The sequence below is a fragment of the Pyrus communis genome, chromosome 15 (assembly GCF_041283825.1).
Source record: "Pyrus communis isolate YQ-2024b chromosome 15, ASM4128382v1, whole genome shotgun sequence".
In the NCBI taxonomy this organism is placed as follows: domain Eukaryota; kingdom Viridiplantae; phylum Streptophyta; class Magnoliopsida; order Rosales; family Rosaceae; genus Pyrus; species Pyrus communis.
This window is the reverse complement of record NC_142579.1, coordinates 40,041,148-40,061,918: the sequence shown is the minus strand read 5'-3', so window position 1 is coordinate 40,061,918 and position 20,771 is coordinate 40,041,148. Positions and strand designations below refer to the sequence as shown.

General features: G+C 38.9%; 4 protein-coding genes and 1 long non-coding RNA gene across 5 annotated transcripts; 3 read left to right on the top strand and 2 right to left on the bottom strand.

Annotated features, from left to right (window-relative positions):
• The first annotated feature begins 293 nt into the window (after positions 1–293).
• On the top strand, positions 294–1,677 carry WRKY50 (WRKY DNA-binding protein 50). Its single transcript, XM_068457493.2, has 3 exons — positions 294–625; positions 757–901; positions 1,147–1,677. Exons 1-3 carry the CDS (start codon positions 406–408, stop codon positions 1,265–1,267), a joined length of 486 nt encoding a protein of 161 aa, XP_068313594.2. The 5' UTR covers positions 294–405; the 3' UTR covers positions 1,268–1,677.
• A 288-nt stretch (positions 1,678–1,965) lies between these two features.
• LOC137717955 (protein PLASTID MOVEMENT IMPAIRED 1-RELATED 2-like) lies at positions 1,966–5,926 on the bottom strand. Its single transcript, XM_068457472.2, has 2 exons — positions 3,292–5,926; positions 1,966–3,201 (listed from the first exon to the last, which is right to left on the bottom strand). The coding sequence occupies exons 1-2, from the start codon at positions 5,553–5,555 to the stop codon at positions 2,145–2,147; spliced, it is 3,321 nt and encodes a 1,106-aa protein (XP_068313573.2). The 5' UTR covers positions 5,556–5,926; the 3' UTR covers positions 1,966–2,144.
• Positions 5,927–6,154: 228 nt separating this feature from the next.
• On the top strand, positions 6,155–8,636 carry LOC137712745 (S-adenosyl-L-methionine-dependent methyltransferases superfamily protein). The gene is made up of 8 exons (XM_068451898.2): positions 6,155–6,408; positions 6,526–6,634; positions 7,136–7,360; positions 7,441–7,540; positions 7,630–7,740; positions 7,823–7,906; positions 8,027–8,085; positions 8,171–8,636. The coding sequence occupies exons 1-8, from the start codon at positions 6,222–6,224 to the stop codon at positions 8,361–8,363; spliced, it is 1,068 nt and encodes a 355-aa protein (XP_068307999.2). The 5' UTR covers positions 6,155–6,221; the 3' UTR covers positions 8,364–8,636.
• A 1,887-nt stretch (positions 8,637–10,523) lies between these two features.
• LOC137729399 (aminopeptidase M1) lies at positions 10,524–15,763 on the top strand. The gene is made up of 19 exons (XM_068468346.2): positions 10,524–10,832; positions 11,148–11,293; positions 11,403–11,505; positions 11,758–11,947; positions 12,043–12,136; positions 12,288–12,441; positions 12,563–12,667; positions 12,748–12,864; positions 13,080–13,193; positions 13,310–13,492; positions 13,589–13,901; positions 13,978–14,099; positions 14,190–14,287; positions 14,418–14,595; positions 14,682–14,796; positions 14,879–14,946; positions 15,057–15,131; positions 15,256–15,333; positions 15,461–15,763. Exons 1-19 carry the CDS (start codon positions 10,617–10,619, stop codon positions 15,644–15,646), a joined length of 2,655 nt encoding a protein of 884 aa, XP_068324447.2. The 5' UTR covers positions 10,524–10,616; the 3' UTR covers positions 15,647–15,763.
• Positions 15,764–16,148: 385 nt separating this feature from the next.
• LOC148691004 (uncharacterized) lies at positions 16,149–17,443 on the bottom strand. Its single transcript, XR_015956549.1, has 2 exons — positions 17,136–17,443; positions 16,149–16,792 (listed from the first exon to the last, which is right to left on the bottom strand). It is a non-coding gene; the product is annotated as an uncharacterized LOC148691004 (long non-coding RNA).
• Positions 17,444–20,771: the final 3,328 nt, after the last annotated feature.

Genomic DNA, 20,771 nt, shown 5'->3' with positions numbered 1-20,771 from the left:
TCCTCCTTTGGCATGTTCCACACACTATACAGTCCTCACTGCATCTTTCTTCTGGATTTTATTTCAAGTATTTTTTATTTTTAGTATATTTCGGAAGTGTTCTATAGTCTTGTGTTTTTAAACAGTTATAACGTTAGTCAAATATACAATAATAAAAAAAAATTATGATTAAAAATACGGTTCAAATAAAATACTTCAAATCATCATCGAATTTTCGGTTTCAAATTAATAAATATCTGTCATTGTCTATGTGGCACTCCTACTTAGCATCAGCTTTGAAGCTTCCTTTCATTGCAAAGGAAGGTCACAATGAAACCTCCTGCTCCTCCTTTTCGAACCAGGGAGAGAGATCATATATTTAGGTCATGCTCAACGTTCAGTTTGGTCATACTTTTTGGTAACTAAATGTCTGGTGGCAACTTCAGGTCAGCAGAGTCACCTGAGACTAATGACTTTTCCGACAACTCGAATTTTGAGTTTTCGGAATTCTTGATGATCGGCGAGTGGCTCGATGGAGATCCGAGTTCCGTGGCTTCGGAGTTATCTGTCCAGAATTCGGGTTTTCAAGCAAATGAAGCTGATGAGTCTGGTGCAGGGAGCAGCCAACCTGGAGGGTCTACTAGCAGTAAGCATATAAACAATTATCCACACACTCACATACATATATTTGTTCTAATGCATTCTAGCTCCAATTGTATTTCTTGTTTTTTTTTTTTTTTTTTAACTATTTATTTATTTTATGTGTGTGTGTGTTAGGAGGAGAGAGTGGAAGCAGCCGGGAGAGGCAGGAAACTAGAGAGAGAGTTGCATTCAAAACAAAATCAGAGGTTGAAATATTGGATGACGGGTTCAAGTGGAGGAAGTATGGTAAAAAGGTGGTGAAAAACAGCCCTCATCCAAGGTAGAAGAAAACAAATAGAGTAAAAGTATAATTAACCGAATCATGTACAAATGTGTTCCTTTCCTTTTACGAAGTTACAAACAATAATCTTAACTACCCTAATCTATTGGAAGGGATTCAAACTCACATGTAAGACGGCGAGTACACTGCTCTGGTTAACTTGTCTAACCTACATATGCGATTTAGATATAACTTTTAGCGATGTTTAGACGTATTTGATCTGATAATGGTATATTTGATTGCAGGAATTACTACAAGTGTTCAGTTGAAGGGTGCCTTGTGAAAAAGAGAGTTGAAAGAGACAGAGAGGATCCAAGGTTTGTAATTACAACTTATGAGGGTGTCCATAACCATCCAGGCCTCTAATTTTTTGGCATTTTTAGAGTTTTGAAGGGATGAGACTTCTCAGGATGTTAGATGCAGTCTATTTGGTTGACAACGCCTTAAGTAATGGGACTTGTAATTCAATAACACTTTAGGCACAAAAAGTTTTTTTTTTTTTTTTTTTTTTTTTTCCCAAATGTTTGTTCACCTAGTGGAGTGAACAAAGACTGCCATATGTTTCATGGAGCCAATATGTACTAAAGTTATGGCTATAAATTTCTTGTGCAAAATATCCATCCTTTCTCAATTGACGGATTTTGTATCTGTAACATGTAACACATTTTGGTATTGACGCGTTAGCTTTTAATGTGAAAGACATCATATCAATAGTTTTTCTTTTAATAAAGAGCAGACATCTTGTCCTGAATTGTGTCATAGACATCAAGATATCATATCAATAGTCTTTCTTTTAATGTGAAAGACATCATATCCATAGTCTTTCTTTTAATAAATAGCAGACATCCTGTCCTGAGTTGTGTCATGGACATCAAGAAAGCAGATGTCAATTAAATGTTTCCTGTAATCACTCAAAACAGGCTCCATTCCGTAGCATTTAAGTTTCTCCAAACCAAACCAACAGTCAACGGCACACGGGGGCGTAATCCTAAGTTGGGATTCCGCTCTCAATTAAGATTAGTTAAAAGTAAAATATCGCTTGTATAAAGAAAAACTCATCAAAATATCAACAGCAGCATTTATTCAATGAACAAAGAAACGAAAGCAAGAAGTTTCAGATTTGAAGTATAATACAAGAGAATCTATCAATCACATAAAAACCTGTACGCAAAATGGCCCGCTTAACATCTCTATTCTCACTCTACAAACAAAAGAATCTGTACTAGGAAAGCACATATACATATTACATGTTTACGTGTGGTTTGATGCTTTCATTCGGAAATATAACATTCGGGTTTCGAACGTGTGGAGCAATCGAATCTTTCCAGGTATATTCCGTTCCTTGGAAATGAGAGGAAATGCTCCACAAAAAATCTCTATGCTTCTTTGCTGAAACCAGTGTGGATGATCTTACAAGGGCTTTCGAGTTTGAAAGTGGAAAACTAGTCGTCTTACCCATGCCAGTGCCAAGCAACCATCGGGAGCCAGACTGCAGTTGCGTTGTGGTGCCCCAGAGCAGCCTCTTGCCTGGTGCGGTATCCACTCCTGACAGGTGGACGTTGATGATTTTAAACTGAGGGTTCCATCCTTCATCTCCTTCATTGGTCTCCCCTTTAATCTTGTCGCCATACTCCTCAAACACTGGCTCATCGAGTTCGTTCTCTTTGCTATCGTTTAACAGCACACTTGACACTTCTGGCTTTAAATTGGCTAAAGCTCTCTCCACTTGAATTAGAGCAAGCATTGGAACGCCCACTGGTTCATAGTTTCGAAAGGGATCTCTAAGCTGCACCATGAGAGCAATTGTGAGGTTGTCCCCCAAAAGTCCACACTTCCGGCCAGATAAATCACTGCAGTTCGTATCTTGTGTCAAATTTCCATCGATCAAATCTGTGTACTTGGCATGATGGGCAGCAAGGATTTTCGTCATTCGATCTCTGCTGTGACCTTCATTATTAATGATTGTAGCATCTAGCCTCAACCATTCGTCCAGTGATAAAGAGAGAGCCAATAATCCCTTAGCATCATCAACACAATCTCCAAAACCGCACAGTTGCAAACCTCCAGACTCAGCATATATACTTGAAGGTGCCTCTCCACTTGACATGCGGGACTGGATTCTTAACCCTTCCAGTGAGAAAGCTTCAATTTTTCTCATAGCCAAAGGAGCAAGATATTCTAGAGATACATAGTCTGACCCCATCTCCCTACCTCCCAATTCGGCGGAACTCAGGTTATTACAACTCCAACTAGAAGGACATCCTTCATCCTGCCTCCCGCCATATAAAATCTGCTCAAACCTGAAACAAAAACGAGAAGTAAGCCAACAAATAGAGAAATGTTTCAAATCACAATAGTTCAGAAATAAATGTACTTGTTGTGCTCACAACCTTTCAGACCCCACTATGTTTGGCGCTGGGGCTGCTGCCTCCCAAGCTACTTGTTGTATTGTCTTCCCCGTAATATCTTCCAAAGGTGTTAGTTTATTCACCCACTCATGCAGCATATCTCCAACCAATGCCAGATGCTGCATTATCTCGATAACATCATAACCCATTACTGCTGGTATAACAACGGGATTAGAAATTTGAATGACCAAGTTCCCACCATTTTTAGCATTTCTGAAAAGTGAAGGATTCATAGACTGCAAAATGCCTCCACCCTTCAACCGAACATAAGAACCAAAGCCTTCTCCGAGTGGAGGTAAGAGTGGCTCTTCAAGGGGGAGCTCAATTGGACTACCAAATCCACCAGAGAAGGTACGAGGAGAATTCCGAAAGTCCTTTTCATTTAATCCCCATTCTCGCATCAAAGCTTCAGTCTCCAAGCCTTCAAGAATTTTGGCCTTCCTTCTCCATAATAGCTCACTTTCTTTCTTGTGCTCTTCTTCAGCGGCTTCAATAATCAACAACAAATCAGAATTCTCATAACAATCTCCAGAATCAGAACCTGGTGAAACACAGGATCCAATTTCGGGCTGCTCTTCCGTCCAATCAAAATCAAAAAATAAGTTTCCTGAACCCAGAGACTCTTTTTCAAACTCTCTTAAAAGACGTTCTCTAGGAGACTCGGCATCACTATCAGAACTCATGCTACAATCCATTCCAAGGATGCTTAGGAAATCACTTGACACGGATTCAGTAACATCATCCAAGCTAAATGATTTTTCACCTGTCTTACTTGCTTTGTAAGTCGACTTAAGCTCCTTGTGGTTTCTTTCCTCAAGAAACTCTCCTGAAGAAAATGGATGATCCAAATCTACTGATTCTGAAATCAATTGAATATGAGTTGCAGACTCCACCTCATCCATGGCCGATCCCTTGATGCATACGCTATCTTGTTCATGTTTGCTGTCATCCACCACAACCTGGTCCACATAACTATCATGGACTTCCTTTGGAATAACCATAGTCTTCTCCTCGAGGTCCATATCATAATCGTTAATGATCTCATCCAAATAAATGATTTCAACTGCTGACTCATCATTAGCATGACCAGGAACTTCATCAGATTGCAACTCTTCCTTCTCAGACATTTCTGTCCCCACTTCTACAATGGTAAATTCAGTATCATCATCTTCACACTCTTCAATTCCTTTAGCAAACGAAAAGTCTATATCAGTCTTAGGTTCAATTGGTGGCACATGTTCACAATCTGACTCTGTTACACTACTCAACCTGGTCTCATCAAGTGTCTGACATAAGAAATTAATTGACTTGGAGAGCTCCAACCCTCCATTCAGCAATGCTTCGCGACAAATCTTCAAATCAAGAGACTGAGATGAGAAGGCAGGCCTGGGGGTTACATTACTTGGCACACTCCCAACTCGCTGAAGCATCGTAGCTCCACCATCCAACGAACTTGACCCTCTTGGCCTCGTGTTCGTAAGCTCAGGAACATTTGGATTATCCCTCACACTAACTAACTTATGCTGCATCACCGAAAATCCTAAACTAACATTTAGATTAGCCCCTCTAGCCTTGCCTGAAAGGTTAAAGCTTGTTGTCCATTTACCATAACATTTCCCCCCCTCCAGCTCCTCAAAAGTAAGTGGTAACAGCCTCGTAAGATCAACCCAGTGGTTCCCAATGTCAAGCCCTAGCGCCCCACTCAAAGAAACGTAAATCAACGAAAGCTTATCCTCATACTTAACTGAATGGTTAGCGCCATTTCTACTTCCATACACAGAACACCTATGCATCAAGGTTTCATCAAACTCAGCTACGCCCTCCACAACCTTCGAAGACCGAGTCTGCAGCGCCTCACCCTTCCTCTTCCAATGCACACATACACTAAGATTATTAAAACTCACAGGCAACCCCTCAACCGAATGCACATGAAGGTAAAAACAACAACTAAATTTCCGATTCCCCATATGACTGAGAGCCTTCAAGGGCCTCTTCCAATTCCACACCGAAGATGATTTCTTGTCCTTGTGCAACAAATCTCCCCTAACCAATCTCGGGTTTGAATCCGAAAAACGGGTTTTCCCGGCAGATTTGGATCTTCCATCAGAAGGGGAAAGCAAAACATTTGGTGGGGATTTATGCAAGTAAAGGGCTTTGCTTATTTCTTCAATGTCACGCAACAATTGGCCACTGTTAGAGTTCCCACCACTGTAATCTTTCTTACTCTCAGTTTTCTGCGACATCATATCCTATCTTTGCATACAAGTTAATCTAATTACTCCATATCCAACCAAACCCACCATGGAAACTTGTAAATAATTCAACCCTTCTCTAAAATCCTACAGATACTTTTGAATCACAATCGAATCAATGAAACTGATTAATCGAATCAGAAATGCTCATAGTACGAGAAATTCAGCAAAGTTGCAGTACCAGCATGGACAGGGCGTCTCTTGGCCGGAGGAACGTCGCTCGGGCACTCAGTCGATGAACTCCGTCGTGTAGATTTGGATGCCTTGCTCGAGAGAGTCGTGTGGTTGGTTTTGGGGATTTTCCGGGTAAATTTAACGTGACGAATTTTGTAAAGGCGATGGAAAATAAAAGTTTTGTCTTCTGTGGGTTGGACGGTGGAGTGAGTAGGTTGGAGTCGTTCCAGCTTTACGAGGTTATAATCGTCATTGTGCTTTTAAGACTCTAACGATGGGTCGGGACTCGGGCCCGTGATGGTGAACACAAATGGGCTCAAACGTTGGACTTCTACTCCTTACATCAGGCCCATGGAACAATGGCTCAGGCCCACAGTCAACAATGGTGACGACCGTGTCAGAACCCCCGCCTAGTCTTATCCAGTAGCAGCAGAGACAAGATCACATGCAGTGAGCGAGCGAGTAGCAGAGCTAGACGGTGGAGAAATGAACAGAGTAATGCAAGCACCGTACGATGCTACCGTACGGTTCGCGCTGGCTTCGCTGGAGCGGAATCTGCTGCCGGACGCCGTCGTGAGGCGGCTGACACGGCTGCTCTTGGCGAGCCGTCTCCGGTCCGGTTACAGGCCTTCCTCCGAGCTCCAGCTGTCCGACCTCCTTCAATTCGTGCAATGTAACGTAACACTTCCTCCGCTCTGTAGTCTCAAATTTGTACCAATTGTTAGCTGTTTTGGATGTTATTTTGGAAATTATGACGTCATTAAGTAAAAGTTTGGTAAAATTTATGCAGCTTTGAAGGAGATGCCCATAGCCATAAGGACTGATGATCCAAAAGCTCAACACTATGAAGTTCCCACATCTTTTTTCAAGATGGTGCTTGGGAAAAATCTAAAATATAGGTATTTTAGGGGTTTTTTATGGTCGGAAATATGCACAAATAAAACTGGTTACAAATATATAAAAAAAGTACATTACATAATATTGTATAACATACATTGATGGATTTAAGAGTGGGATGTGCGTTGAAGAATCCAACACAATTGAACGGATCGATCCAAGCCACTTTTATTTTTCTTTTTCTTTTAAACAAACAATATTTGGATCTAAACCACTTAAATGGCAATGCATATTATACAACGGTTGGAGCCAGGGTTCAACAGGTCAGGATTTGAATAGGTCAGGGTTCGATTCCTTCCGATGTAAGCACACAATAAAAATAAAAAAAATAAAAAAACCACAAACCGAGCTTCACATATAGTCTATTGTTTGTTTAGTGTGCATTATTATATCTTAGATTAAAAGTTTGTAACCAGTTCTATCCTCGCATCTTATCATTTTTCTTTCTATTTTAGTTCCATTAATTTTGGGAGATTGTCTGATATTGATAAGGGTTAGTGCAGTTGTTGCTACTTCAATGATGAGTCAAGCACATTGGAGGATGCTGAGAAAGCAACGTTGGAGCTCTACTGTGAAAGGTCACAGATAAAAGATGGTCACACTGTTCTTGACGTTGGGTGTGGCTGGGGATCTTTGTCTTTGTACATTGCGCAGAAATATAACAACTGCAAGGTTACCGGGATCTGCAACTCAACGACACAAAAAGCTTTTATAGAAGAACAATGCCGGTGCGCGTAAATGATTAATTGTTTACCAGATTGAGTTGCTAGACTATGTGCTGCTAGTTTATTTTGTTTCCTGTTTGTAGGAATCTTCAGCTGCAGAATGTGGAGATCATCGTCGGAGATATCAGCACGTTTGAAATGGAGGCTTCCTTTGACCGAATATTTTCGATTGAAATGTTTGAGGTAAAAGCTTTTTCCGTGCTGTGTGATGCAGTAGATTATGATGTTTGTAGGCATGTATTTGGTTGAAGAATTGGTTTTGGCGTTGACAGCATATGAAGAACTATAAGGATCTTCTGAAGAAGATATCCGGGTGGATGAAAGACGACGGCCTTCTGTTTGTTCATCATTTCTGCCATAAAGCATTTGCTTACCACTTTGAGGTGAACCTTACGAATATTTTTTCTGCTTAATAGCACCTCGTCCGCGTTACATGTATAACTCTCATGCCTGAATCTGATGTAGGATAAAAGTGAAGATGACTGGATTACTAGGTACTTCTTCAGCGGGGGTACAATGCCCTCAGCAAATCTGCTACTTTATTTCCAGGTGATCCCTTAACTTAAAAACTGTGAATTCAATCATTCCCTCGTCGATGATCTTACTACGAACGCTTCATAACGTTATTGTATTAAGGAAGGATTGTTCTTGGTGATGATTTTTGTGCAGGATGATGTTTCCTTTGTGAATCATTGGCTCGTCAACGGGAAGCACTACGCCCAAACAAGGTGCTTATGTTCGAAATCTCTAACCTCTTTTGTAACCAAAAACAGGACTCTATGACCGAAAAATGAAAACCCTTTTGCGTTGCAGTGAAGAGTGGCTCAAAAGAATGGATCGGAACATGGCTTCCATAAAACCGATCATGGAGTCAACTTACGGCAAGGATTCAGCCGTGAAATGGACGGTATATTGGCGAACATTCTTCATTTCCGTTGCGGAACTCTTCGGGTACAACAACGGAGAAGAATGGATGGTTGTTCATTTCCTATTCAAGAAGAAATGAAGCAATCAAAACTCTGCTCTAACACGAGGCAATGCCGATGGAAAATCGAGTGCATCTTCGTTGTTCAATAATGCTTCCTTCATCTTAACATTGTAACAGCAGTCACCGGTTCAGCAATGTCAAAAGGAAATCAAGATCGTATTTGTTGTTCTATAATGTGACTGCTGAGGGATTGTAAAAGTGTAAACCCTTCAAATTATCAAACAGTTTGCTGGTTGATCACACAAAACCCTAACAGAAAACTAACCAAAGTCCATGTTTGTTGTCCCCAAATTTCGTGTCTCCCCCTATGTCTCTTCTTTAATTGCATGATATGTGTTGTGCTGGGTGGCCAAAGGATTTTCGACAACTCTACTTTTTTAATGCAAAATAATAGAAATTAACAGTGTTGAAAAATTGAAAGACACGTGTTAAGGAATTAGAGAAGAGACACACAAAAGACACAAATTTTGAGGACAACAGAGCTGCAGTCATAAAATGGATATGTGGATAACACTATCCAATTTCAAATTTAATTGTGTACCCCACATAATGAAAAGTTTTGTGCACAATTAAAATTTTAAAGTCAGTAACAAATTTTTCTTTTTTATTTTAGTAATGTTATTCATACTATGTTTTTGTACCACACTTTCATACCACTTAGGTGGTATTTGATGTGGACAACCACATCATTTGAATTAATCATATTTTTTTTAATTTAGTTCATTATTTAATAAACTAATAATTAAGAAAAAAAACTAGTTAATTAAATGATGATTGTGGTATACGAGGAGTCTTTCTCCTTCATTTCCTTGGCTTTTGCAAATTTTTCAAATGATGTGGCTGTCCACATCAGATGTCACCTAAGATGGTATAGAAATGTGATATAAAAACATGGTATAAATAACATTACTCTAAAATAAGTACGGTATTCATTAATTAGGTAGAACACGTCCAAAGAAAGGGGATAGAGTGCTAACAAAGAGTTTCGATAAAAAATTTGTCGGAAATTTCAACCCGATCTAAAAGAAAAGGAGCGTACCGCACCAAATTAAGTATTAAGACTATCCTAAAAAAGAATATCAGAAATTAAATCCGGACGTAATTATTCCCCCACTATTTCCTTAGAGTTCCTTTTGTTTCCCAAATATAGAGCAATGTTATCAGTTTGATACCTTAGACAAAGGAATTAACAAGATGCCCCTCAACATACTTAATTTAATGGGCTAACAACAATTCACCACCAATATCGAGGTTGGAGGTGATTTCAAAATGAGCCATAATTTTTTTTTTCCATCAGTATTAAAATTGTATCAATTTATATTTTGGTCGAGTTTATTGTTAATTGTTTATGTAATTTTTGATGTGGTGGGCTTGAAATTCTTATATAAACTAACGTGTAAGCTGTATTTCCATGACAAAGCCAACAAAAAAAAAAAAAACTCATCAATTTAATGTATGATAGGTATTAAAAGAGGCAAAAAGTGTGAATTAATACATTTCAAAACTTTAGAAGTGCTATGTAAAAAAAAAAATTAAAAATATCATATCTCACCTTAAAAATTGTCTCAAATTTGAGAAGTGTAAAATGTAATCCGTCCTAAATTAATTGTGGATCATATTGTAAAAAAATTAAAAAAATTAATTGTGGATCATATTGTAAAAAAATTAAAAAAATTAATTGTGGATCATATTGTAAAAAAATTAAAAAAAATTAAAAACGAAGTCTCAACCAAGATGTGGAGAGATTTTTCAATATATTGGGTTTTCAACAAATGCTTCACATGTTACAATACAAGTGATGGAAATGATATATTTTGAGTGTCCTCCTATATGTTTTATGACACGTGGAGTACTTACTTAAATACATGATAAATTTCTCTCAAATAAAATGTTAAAGAGACCATCTATTCATATCATATTTACAAATTATATAATGTGTTACTAATAGAAAATAAACTCGTTAATTAAGCATTTAAGTAATACTTTAGTCATTAATATCCACGTTTTGTAATTTAAAATTTTGGTCCCTAGCTAGCATTATCTTTGCCATATATAATTTAAATATATGATTTCTCGTTGTTCGAAATGTGGATGGTGGCGATGCACAAGAAAATAAAATAAAAAAGTCCACGTGTAAAATTTGTCAGAAAAGACCCGTACGTTACACGTTATAAAGTCGTGAGAACTGATGAATCCCACTCGCACGCATTCGAAATCTGAACTCGGAAACAACCTCACCCCACGCAAGTATCACACTCGTCGTCGCTTGCTATGGAGCAGTTCAAAGGCCAGCCCCGGCTTCCGAAATTCGCCGTACCGAAACGTTACGACGTGAAGCTGAAGCCTGACCTCGCCGCCTGCAAATTCGGCGGCTCCGTCGCCATCGACCTCGATATCGTCGCCGATACGAAATTCGTCGTCCTCAATGCCGCCGAGCTCACCGTCAACGCCGGTTCCGTCTCTTTCACTCACGGAGGCTCGTCCAAGGTAATCTCTGATCGATGCGCATTTTCTTTTCAAAAATTGTAGAACTACAAAAAAGTAGAGTTGAGGAGTTTGGCTGATGAAATTTCATTGTTTTTAGGTTGATCTGTTCATTAATACTCGTTTAGGAAATCTAAAGCAACTTAATCAATCGTTAATTATTTTTAATTTTGGTTTAATTACTGCTCTGTTTCTGATTTGTGAATTGTGAGCAAGTGAACAGATTGCAATTCATAGAATGATTGTAAAATTGTCAACTTTACTGCCTTGTTTGGCTGGTCAGATATTTACTGAATGAGTAAATGAACGTTTGAGCAGGTGTTCAAGCCTTCGAAAGCTGAGACGTTCGAAGAGGATGGGATTTTGGTTTTGGAGTTTGGAGAGATGCTTCGGATTGGGTATGGAGTTTTGGCTATTGAGTTTGAGGGAATTTTGAATGACAAGATGAAGGGGTTCTATAGAAGGTAATTTTGGAATGCCAAAATTTTTAGGCAGTCCATCGTCGTTTGTTTTTTCGATATTATAAGATATCAATGGTATAGATATGTCTAAAATTTGATTTGTTTTGTGAAGTACATATGAGCAGAACGGTGAGAAGAAAAATATGGCAGTTACACAGTTTGAACCGGTTGATGCCAGGCGGTGCTTTCCATGTTGGGATGAACCTGCTTGCAAGGTTACTCTCTCTCTCTCTCTCTCTCTCTCTCTCTCTCTCGCACACAGTTGACTTAAGATGTTGATTTTCATCATTATCAAGTGATTTTGTTCACATCATTCTGGATATGCGTAGTTCTGAATGTATTTTTGAAACTAGGAAAAAAGAGATCTGTTGTTTATGATGGTAGTATAGATGAGAAATCAATCTTCCCGTTCTGGTTAAAAATTTTCAAATCTAGAGTTTATGGCTTACTGGCTATTTGGTTGGCAGGCTACATTCAAGATTACACTTGATGGTGTTCCGTCGGAACTAGTAGCCCTTTCCAACATGCCGACTGAAGAAGAAAAAGTTAACGGACATCTGAAGACAGTTTCATATGTGGAAACACCAATTATGTCTACATATTTGGTGGCCGTTGTTGTCGGATTGTTTGATTATGTTGAAGATCATACTTCTGATGGTAAACTCCTATACAATATCCCTAGTTTACATGTGTATGTCAGTACAACTGTACAACCCTTTTCTTAATGATGTCACATTTTAATGTCGTTGCAGGGGTCAAGGTGCGGGTATATTGTCAAGTTGGTAAGGCAGACCAAGGGAAATTTGCTTTGCACGTTGCTGTCAAGACACTTGAATTGTACAAAGAGTATGTTCAAAAGTTACTGATCATTCATATTCAAATTGGCATATACACTTGATGCATGTTATCAACAAAAATTGGCAGTTTCTCTAGATTTCCCCCTTCCGCACTTATGGTGCATTATTCAATATATAATCATTGACAACAAGTTCTGCAGCTACTTTGCTGTGCCATACCCTTTGCCCAAATTGGATATGGTCGCAATACCTGATTTCTCTGCTGGTGCCATGGAGAACTATGGTTTAGTTACATACCGAGAAACAGCTTTGCTTTTTGATGAACAACATTCTGCAGCTGTCAACAAGCAAAGGGTAACATGCGCATCCTGAATGTCACCTTAGCTTTCCGAGTTATCTTGGTTTGATATGGTAGGGATGTATAATTTTTGCACCCAATGATATGTTTAATCACTTTATTTGGTTTTGGTAAAAGGTCGCGACTGTCGTGGCACATGAATTGGCACACCAGTGGTTTGGCAATCTTGTAACAATGGAATGGTGGACACATTTATGGCTGAATGAGGGATTTGCAACATGGGTATCACATCGTAGTTCTTGTCATTGTTATACTTGTTATTTTCCATGCCATTGTACTTATAAGTATTTTAATGTCATTAGGTGAGCTATTTGGCTACTGATAGCTTGTTCCCAGAGTGGAAAATATGGACTCAGTTTCTTGATGAACTTACTGATGGTCTTAAGCTGGATGGGCTTGAAGAATCTCACCCCATTGAGGTACTTCTTTGGGGACTTGGTCTTTCATGGGTTTCATTTTAATTCTGTCCTAAAGTTTGCTGTATCCTGGCATCAAATCTGGATCATCTGCATAGAAGGCTTTAAATAGTAATATCGCCACAATAGTTTTCAAGGCGTTACTCATTGGAGGGTATTAGTATATATAAATATGTATTTCTGGTATATTATGCTTTAATGTTTTTCCTTTTGGCCAGGTGGAGATCAATCATGCTGCTGAGGTTGATGAAATATTTGATGCGATAAGTTATAGAAAAGGTGCTTCTGTTATTCGGATGCTACAAAGCTATCTAGGTGCTGAAGTTTTCCAGGTAGGTCCTTTGATTTGTCAGCGAGTGTGCTTGAGGGTTGAAGGATCAACTATCTTATTTTCTATGATATAAAAAGATTACAGAGTTAATTTCCTGCTACTTTTTAATGCATCCAGCGGTCACTTGCTTCATATATAAAAAAACATGCTTACTCAAATGCAAAGACAGAAGATTTGTGGGCTGCCCTTGAGGAGGGATCTGGTGAACCTGTAAACAAGCTAATGAATTCATGGACACAGCAAAAAGGTTACCCCGTTATTTCTGTCAAAGTCAAAGATCAGAAATTGGAGTTTGATCAGGTTTTCTTATGTTTGCTTCTTTCAAAGTTGTTTGATTATCTATGGCATGAACAATGACCTAATCAATGATCTAATAAATAAATTAATCTGTGGCAGACACAATTCTACTCAAGCGGTTCCCAAGGCGATGGGCAATGGATTGTGCCGATCACATTATCCTGTGGCTCATATGATGTACGCAAGAATTTCCTACTGCAAGCGAAGTCTGAAACTCTTGACATAAAGGAATTTCTGGGTTGCTCAGTAGGAAAGGCTGGATGTGGAGGCAACAAGGACAATGCAATATGCAGTTGGATAAAAGTGAATGTGGATCAGACTGGTTTTTACAGAGTGAAATATGAGGACGAACTTGCAGTTGCACTTAAAAACGCTATAGAAAAGAAACAATTGTCTGAAACTGACAGATTTGGTAATCATCATTTCATACACGTGCTTGTTTATCTCTTTGATAGTGAAAGCTTTCGTTAATATTTTTGCTTTCACAGGCATTTTGGATGATTCGTTTGCCCTATCAATGGCTCGCAAGCAGTCTTTTGCTTCATTGCTTACCTTGTTGAGCGCTTACAGAGAGGAACTTGACTATATCGTGCTGTCAAATTTGATTACTGTAACGATCACCCCTGCATTGTGTTTATACATTGCGCTTATGTTACTGCATTTGTGACCTTGGCCTGATTCTGGTCCTCACTTTTTACAGGTAAGTTATAAGCTCGCAAGAATTGCGGCTGATGCTGTACCCGGACTACTGGATCACATTAATCAATTCTTTATTGGCCTTTTCCAGTATTCTGCTGAGTAAGATTGTTCTCTTTTAAACAACTGAAGTGCGGAGCTAGATTAAACTATCTGTATCTGCAAGATTTGCTATTTTCTTTTTCTTTAATTTTGTTCAAGTTTTATTATTTATGTTGGAATTTCTTTGCAGGAAGCTTGGTTGGCAGCCCAAACCCGGTGAAAGCCATTTAGATGCAATGTTGAGAGGAGATATTTTGAATGCGCTTGCTGTGTTTGGACATGACCTGACATTAGATGAAGCAACTAGGCGTTTTCATGCCTTTTTAGAAGACAGAAACACGCCCCTCCTTCCCCCTGACATTAGAAAGGTTGCTTTGATGTAAATCATTAATTACACATACATATTTAACCTTTTCGTTTCTTCATTGATGTTCATCATGGACTATTGTTGCAGGCAGTATATGTGGCTGTAATGCAAAGGGCAAGCGTATCTAACCGATCAAGCTATGAATCTCTTCTTAGACTCTACAGAGAGAGTGATTTAAGCCAGGAGAAAACGCGCATTCTAAGTAAATATATGTAATTAGTAAAATAATCCTGAAATGTTAGCCTGTTGGATTGTTGTGCTAATCGATGTTTATGTGCCTGTAGGTTCTTTAGCATCTTGTCCTGATCCCAATATTACATTGGAAGTTCTCAACTTTATATTGACTCCTGAGGTATTTTGATTTTTTGTCTCTTAATTGGAGGTTGAAGTTTTACAAACCAGCAATAATTTAGAGTGTCTTAAAGCTAGATGATATACTGACTTTAATACCCGTCTACGTAGGTTCGCAGTCAGGATGCTGTCTTTGGACTTGCTGTTAGCAGTAAAGGACGGGAAACAGCTTGGACGTGGTTGAAGGTAACTCTCAAGCACTGGTTTTTAATCAGCATACTACAAAATGCACACATTCGTGCATTTTATTTTTCTTTTCCCACTTTTGTTACCATGATTCATTTGCTATTTGGATTGTCCCGAAACACAGGAGAACTGGGAGCACATCTCGAAGACCTGGGGGTCTGGATTTCTAATTACTCGCTTTGTCAGTGCAGTTGTTTCGCCGGTTCGTTTTTTCGTACTCTAGAAACTTCCGTTCTTATCCTCGAGATTTTTTGTTGCGTATCGTAGATTTGAAATTACATGAGCAATGTTTCTAATGCCTTGTCATTTCCTTGTACCTTCCTCTGCAGTTTGCTTCGTTTGACAAGGTTAAGGAAATAGAGGAGTTCTTCAAAGCCCACCCCAACCCGGCGATAACCAGAACCTTGAAGCAGAGCATTGAGCGGGTACAGATTAACGCCAAGTGGGTTCAGAGCATCCAGAGCGAGAAAAACCTTGCTGACGTTGTGACGGAGTTGGCATACAGGAAATACTAGGGTTCCATGTTTGGCTTCTGTTTTGAAAGAAGACTGGATTTCCAAAGTTTATGTTACTTGAATTTGCCTAGACAAAGAATAAAGAGACAAATAATAAAAGTACCAAGTTTTCTTTAATATATGTTACGATCACATCAAGTTATTATGTTCCTTTCTGCTTCTATTTTTATTTAAAAAGTGATTTTCGCACTACCTTCTCTTTGAAAAAATCAAATTGGGAAATGAATGGAAAAAAAAACATAACTTTGCTCATCTACACTTTTTTTTTTCCTCACAAGTGAATGTTTGAGATTTAACTCTTCAAAAAAAAAAAAAAAATCAAAATAAAAAAGGTGAAGGACATACAACTTTTGTCGGGAGAAAACTTGAGCTTTACGGGCGAGTAAATTCAAAGTTTTCCACAAGTGAACTTTTGAGATTTAACTCGTGAAAATCTATTTTTGTTCAAGCAAAATCATTACAAGTGGCAAGCAAATTCCAGATTTAGTAATTCCATAAGCACTAAGATTGAAAAAATATATTAAGCAAATACCTCGCTGAGCAATTTTTTTGGAACTCGGAGGCATAATGAATACAATGTCAAAAGCATTACACTGCCACCATTTTCCTAGTACAAAGCTGGCAAGATTTACAGAGCCACAGCGCTCGGCAGTGTATAGCAAATGTTCCATGGTACATACAGACTGCGTGCGGTTCGGATTGAGCAATGAAGCCCGGGTGAAAAACATACGGGCAACACGATATATCAGATCATACGGAAGTTTTTATATCATACAGCTACGGATCAAATGGGAGATGAAGGAACTGATCACGTTTTGCTTTTAAACTTCCTTTGAGCTTTCAGATCCACCACAATCACAGTTATGTTGTCCTTACTTCCTTTGAGAAGCGCACGGTTCGAAAGAAACTCCGCAGCTGCCTGGGTAGCGGGATCAATTCCTTGGCCTCTTTCCAGCGGAAGTCCATCAGCACCATTCTTCTTGTGCCAGAGGAGTATTCGTCTCCGAGCAAGGTCACACACTTCTTCATTTGACATAACGTCCCATAAACCATCACTCGCTAATATTAGGCATTCGTCGTCTTTTGTTCGGGGAATAGACATCACTTCTGGTTCTGGAATGATGCATGGCTTTAAATATCTATCGCCTGCAAACCCAAAACCAAAGTTGAAATTCAACTTTACTAACTGTTGAACTGCTCGAGCTTTTGAGTAGGCCATAACTTTTCTATGCACTTTGGTCATGAAATGTCTTTGTGCGTCTAAAAGTACCATGACCTAGCATCAAATCTACATGACGATATGATTCTTTGGACAGAGTTTAGCTACAAATTTACTGAATATATAGCATTCGGTGAGGTACCACAAAGGTTTCTACAAGAACAGCATCCGGTTGAGAAAGAAAAAAACCATGGTGAAGCACATACCTATAGATACTTTTGAATCACAATCGAATCAATGAAACTGATTAATCGAATCAGAAATGCTCACAGTACGAGAAATTCGGCAAAGTTGCAGTACCAGCATGGACAGGGCGTCTCTTGGCCGGAGGAACGTCGCTCGGGCACTCAGTCGATGAACTCCGTCGTGTAGATTTGGATGCCTTGCTCGAGAGAGCCGTGTGGTTGGTTTTGGGGATTTTCTCGGGAATCGTGTGAAGATTTTCCGGGAAATTTTAACGTGACGAATTTTGTGAAGGCGATGGAAAATAGAAGTTTTGTCTTCTGTGTGTTGGACGGTGGAGTGAGTACGAAATTTGTAAGCGCCGCAGAAGCTCAGCACAAGCAATGTGGTTGAGGTTTGTGTTATCTGATTTTGGAGAGGAACAAGTGGAGGTTATACTTTTGTTATGTGACAACATTTTTGCCATAGCCATGTCCAAGAACCCAGTGTTCCATCAGAAAACAAGGCATATCAATGGGAGATATCACTTCATAAGGGATGCTATTCAGGATGGCACCATTGAGTTGAACTACTGAACAGAGGAACAATTGGCAGACATTTTTACCAAGGCTCTTCCTAAGGATCGTTTGAATATTTATGAGCTGCACTCGGAGTGAAATCAGCAAAACATTTAGAAGGGAGTGTTGGTGTATAAATGTATTTGCTATATTGGTTTTATTATATGCAAGTTGTAAGATGTAATGTGAGCCTTTGGATCATATTCCATATGGCATCTAGATTAGATTGTAATGAGTCATAACTCATGACATGTGTAAGCATCTTATATGATGGCTTAAGAATGGATGGTTGTGATTGATTTGTAATGATGTGAGAAAGTGAGTGTGTTGTTCACTTCTCTAACAGAAAATATACACTCTCCGAATTCCTTGCTCGATGAGAATGGAATCCAATGAACCTTGAAACTTTCATGGTTTTCTAATCTTCTTCTCTCTGTACATTTCTGCATTCATTATTTTCGTTGAAGAAATTCAATCTAGAAATCAAACACTAATATGGCCTCAAAGCCAGGTTCGATCTTGATCTGGGCGTGAAACTATGACGTGGTTGATAGCGATGGAACTCAGAGGAGAATTGGGTGTTGCTACGACCAAAGAAAACTCTGAAAATTTATGGGTTACTCGATAACAAGTCTAATATGGCTAGATCGAGTAGTGCTAATCTTCGGGCACCGGTTTTCAATGGAGAAAACTTTGATTTCTGGCAGATAAAGATGAAGACCGTATTCAGATCTCACGATCTGTGGGATATGGTTGAGAAGGGTTACAGTTCTTCGACGAAGAGAGAGGAAGAGCTCACTGCAACTGAGCTTAAGCTCCTAAATGAAACCATAGTTAAAGATACTAAGGCTCTCGGCATCATTCAAAGAGCTGTGTCAGATGAAATTTTCCCTAGGATCGCCATACTAGAGACGGCAAATCAGGCTTGGGATGTATTGAAGCAAGAATTCATTGGTGTCAAATAGGTGAGATCTGTGAAACTTCAAAGTTTAAGGCGTGATTTTGAATATACTCGGATGAGTGAGCATGAAACGTTCTCTGTGTATCTTGTGTGATTATTTGATCTTATTACGTAAATGAAAAGTTATGGTGAAGATCTTGGAAATCAAAGAATCGTGCAGAAGTTATAAATTAGCCTCCCTAAATCTTATGATAGTATTGTAGCAGTGATTGAAAATACTAGGGATTTGGAGATAGTTGATGTGCAAGATGTAGGTGCTACTTTAAAAGGGTATGAACAGAGAATTGAGAGGCATTCTTAAAACAGTGCTGAGAAAGCTTTTGCTAGTTTAAGTATAGCCCACAAGAAGAACAATTACAATGCTAATCAAAACTTCAAACCCACAAAGAATTGGAAGACAAAGGGTAAGAAGTGGGATAATAGACCTGTGCACCAGCAAGAGAAATTTGTTAGATCTTCTGATGGAGCCAATAACCCTTGCAAACACTGTGACAAATTACATTTTGGAGAGTGTTGGTTCAAGGGGAAACCAAGATGTCATAACTGTGATAGGCCAGGGCATTTTGCCAAGGATTGTAGGTCCAAGAAAGCTACTCAACAGGCAAACTATGTCAGTCAAATGGAGAACAATCCAACCATGTTCTATGTTTGTATGGCAGCTGCTATGAAGCAAGGTGAAGATATTTGGTATGTTGACAGTGGCTATAGTAACCACATGACAGGAAGAGAAGATATATTGGTGAATATAAATAGAAATGTCACTGCCAAAGTTGAGATGGGCACAAGACAATTGGTTGATGTGGTTGGAAAGGGTGAGTTACTGGTTGAAACTAAGCAAGTCAAAAGGTACATAAGGGAGATAATGTTGGTACCTCGTTTGAAAGAGAATTTGTTGAGTGTGGGACAGATGATGGAGCATGGGTACTACCTTGTATTTGGGGGAATTAAAGTCAGAATCTATGATGATTTCACATGCTCTAACCTTGTTGTCAAGATCCCTATGAAAGGAAATCGAAGTTTTCCCTTGAAATTGCAACCAGGAATCCAAATTGCCATGAGAGCCAGTGTTGAGCAAGCTACTAAGATATGGCATAGAAGACTCGGGCATTTAAACATGAATGCTCTAATGCAGCTACAAGCACATGAAATGGTAACTGGACTACCTGAGCTAAAAGAGAATACCACAGTATGTGATGGATGTGCACTTGGCAAGCATTCCAGAGATGTTTTTCCTAAAGAAACAAAATGGAGAGCTGCCTTACCACTGGAATTGATTCACATCGACATATATGGACCAATGCAAACATCTACCAAATCTGGAAACAAGTATTTTCTCACCTTCACAGATGATTGTATCAAAATGGGATGGGTCTATTTTCTGATAAGCAAATCTGAAGCATTTAGTGTGTTCAAGAAGTTCAAAGCAACTGTTGAATTACAAAGTGGGTACAAACTGAAAAAATTAAGAAATGACAGGGGAGGACAATACACTTCACTTGAATTTTCTCAATTTTGTAAAGATCTTGGTGTGGAAAGACATCTCATAGTGACATATTCTCCTTAACAGAATGGTGTTGCAGAGAGGAGAAATATGACCATTGTAGAAATGGCTAAATGTATGTTGTTAGAGAAAGGTATTCCATTTGAGTTTTGGGCAGAAGTAGTTAACACTACAATCTATATTTTCAATAGATGTTCTACCAAAGCCTTGAATAAGAAGACTCATTTTGAAGCTTACAGTGGAAGGAAGCCTGGAGTGAAACACTTAAGAGTGTTTGGATCTCTATGCTATGCACAAGTTCCATCACAGATAAGACAGAAACTGGATGCAGCAAGTGTCAAATGCATTTTTCTTGGTTATGGAACCTGTAAGAAGGGTTACAGGTTGTTCAATCCTAAAACTAATAAGATTGTTATCTCCATAGATGTAATATTTGATGAAAACTCTTGCTGGGATTGGAAATCGTGTGCTAAGAAGAATTTGCCTATTTCGTTCTCAAATGAAGTATAGGAAGATGAAGGGAGTGATGTTGAAATTACAGAGAATGATGACGAATTGGATTGCACAGAAACATTACAAAAGCAACAAGACCAAGTTATTGTTTCTCGTCCAAGTCAAGTGGAACAAGTGAGTCACACTGGACCACAAGAGTATGATCATACATCTCTCAGGTTCAGGATCTTGAATGAAGTGTATGAAAGATG

Bases quoted from the DNA above. Each gene is read 5' to 3' on its own strand.
- WRKY50 (XM_068457493.2), top strand. From the start codon at position 406: ATGTCTGGTGGCAACTTCAGGTCAGCAGAGTCACCTGAGACTAATGAC. The intron at 626-756 runs GTAAGCATATAA...TGTGTGTGTTAG, and splicing joins ACCTGGAGGGTCTACTAGCA to GAGGAGAGAGTGGAAGCAGC. The intron at 902-1,146 runs GTAGAAGAAAAC...ATTTGATTGCAG, and splicing joins AAAAACAGCCCTCATCCAAG to GAATTACTACAAGTGTTCAG.
- LOC137717955 (XM_068457472.2), bottom strand. From the start codon at position 5,555: ATGATGTCGCAGAAAACTGAGAGTAAGAAAGATTACAGTGGTGGGAAC. The intron at 3,202-3,291 runs GTTGTGAGCACA...TTTTTGTTTCAG, and splicing joins AACATAGTGGGGTCTGAAAG to GTTTGAGCAGATTTTATATG.
- LOC137712745 (XM_068451898.2), top strand. From the start codon at position 6,222: ATGAACAGAGTAATGCAAGCACCGTACGATGCTACCGTACGGTTCGCG. The intron at 6,409-6,525 runs GTAACGTAACAC...AAATTTATGCAG, and splicing joins CCTCCTTCAATTCGTGCAAT to CTTTGAAGGAGATGCCCATA. The intron at 7,741-7,822 runs GTGAACCTTACG...AATCTGATGTAG, and splicing joins CATTTGCTTACCACTTTGAG to GATAAAAGTGAAGATGACTG.
- LOC137729399 (XM_068468346.2), top strand. From the start codon at position 10,617: ATGGAGCAGTTCAAAGGCCAGCCCCGGCTTCCGAAATTCGCCGTACCG. The intron at 11,506-11,757 runs GTTACTCTCTCT...TTTGGTTGGCAG, and splicing joins GGGATGAACCTGCTTGCAAG to GCTACATTCAAGATTACACT. The intron at 14,797-14,878 runs GTAAATATATGT...ATGTGCCTGTAG, and splicing joins GGAGAAAACGCGCATTCTAA to GTTCTTTAGCATCTTGTCCT.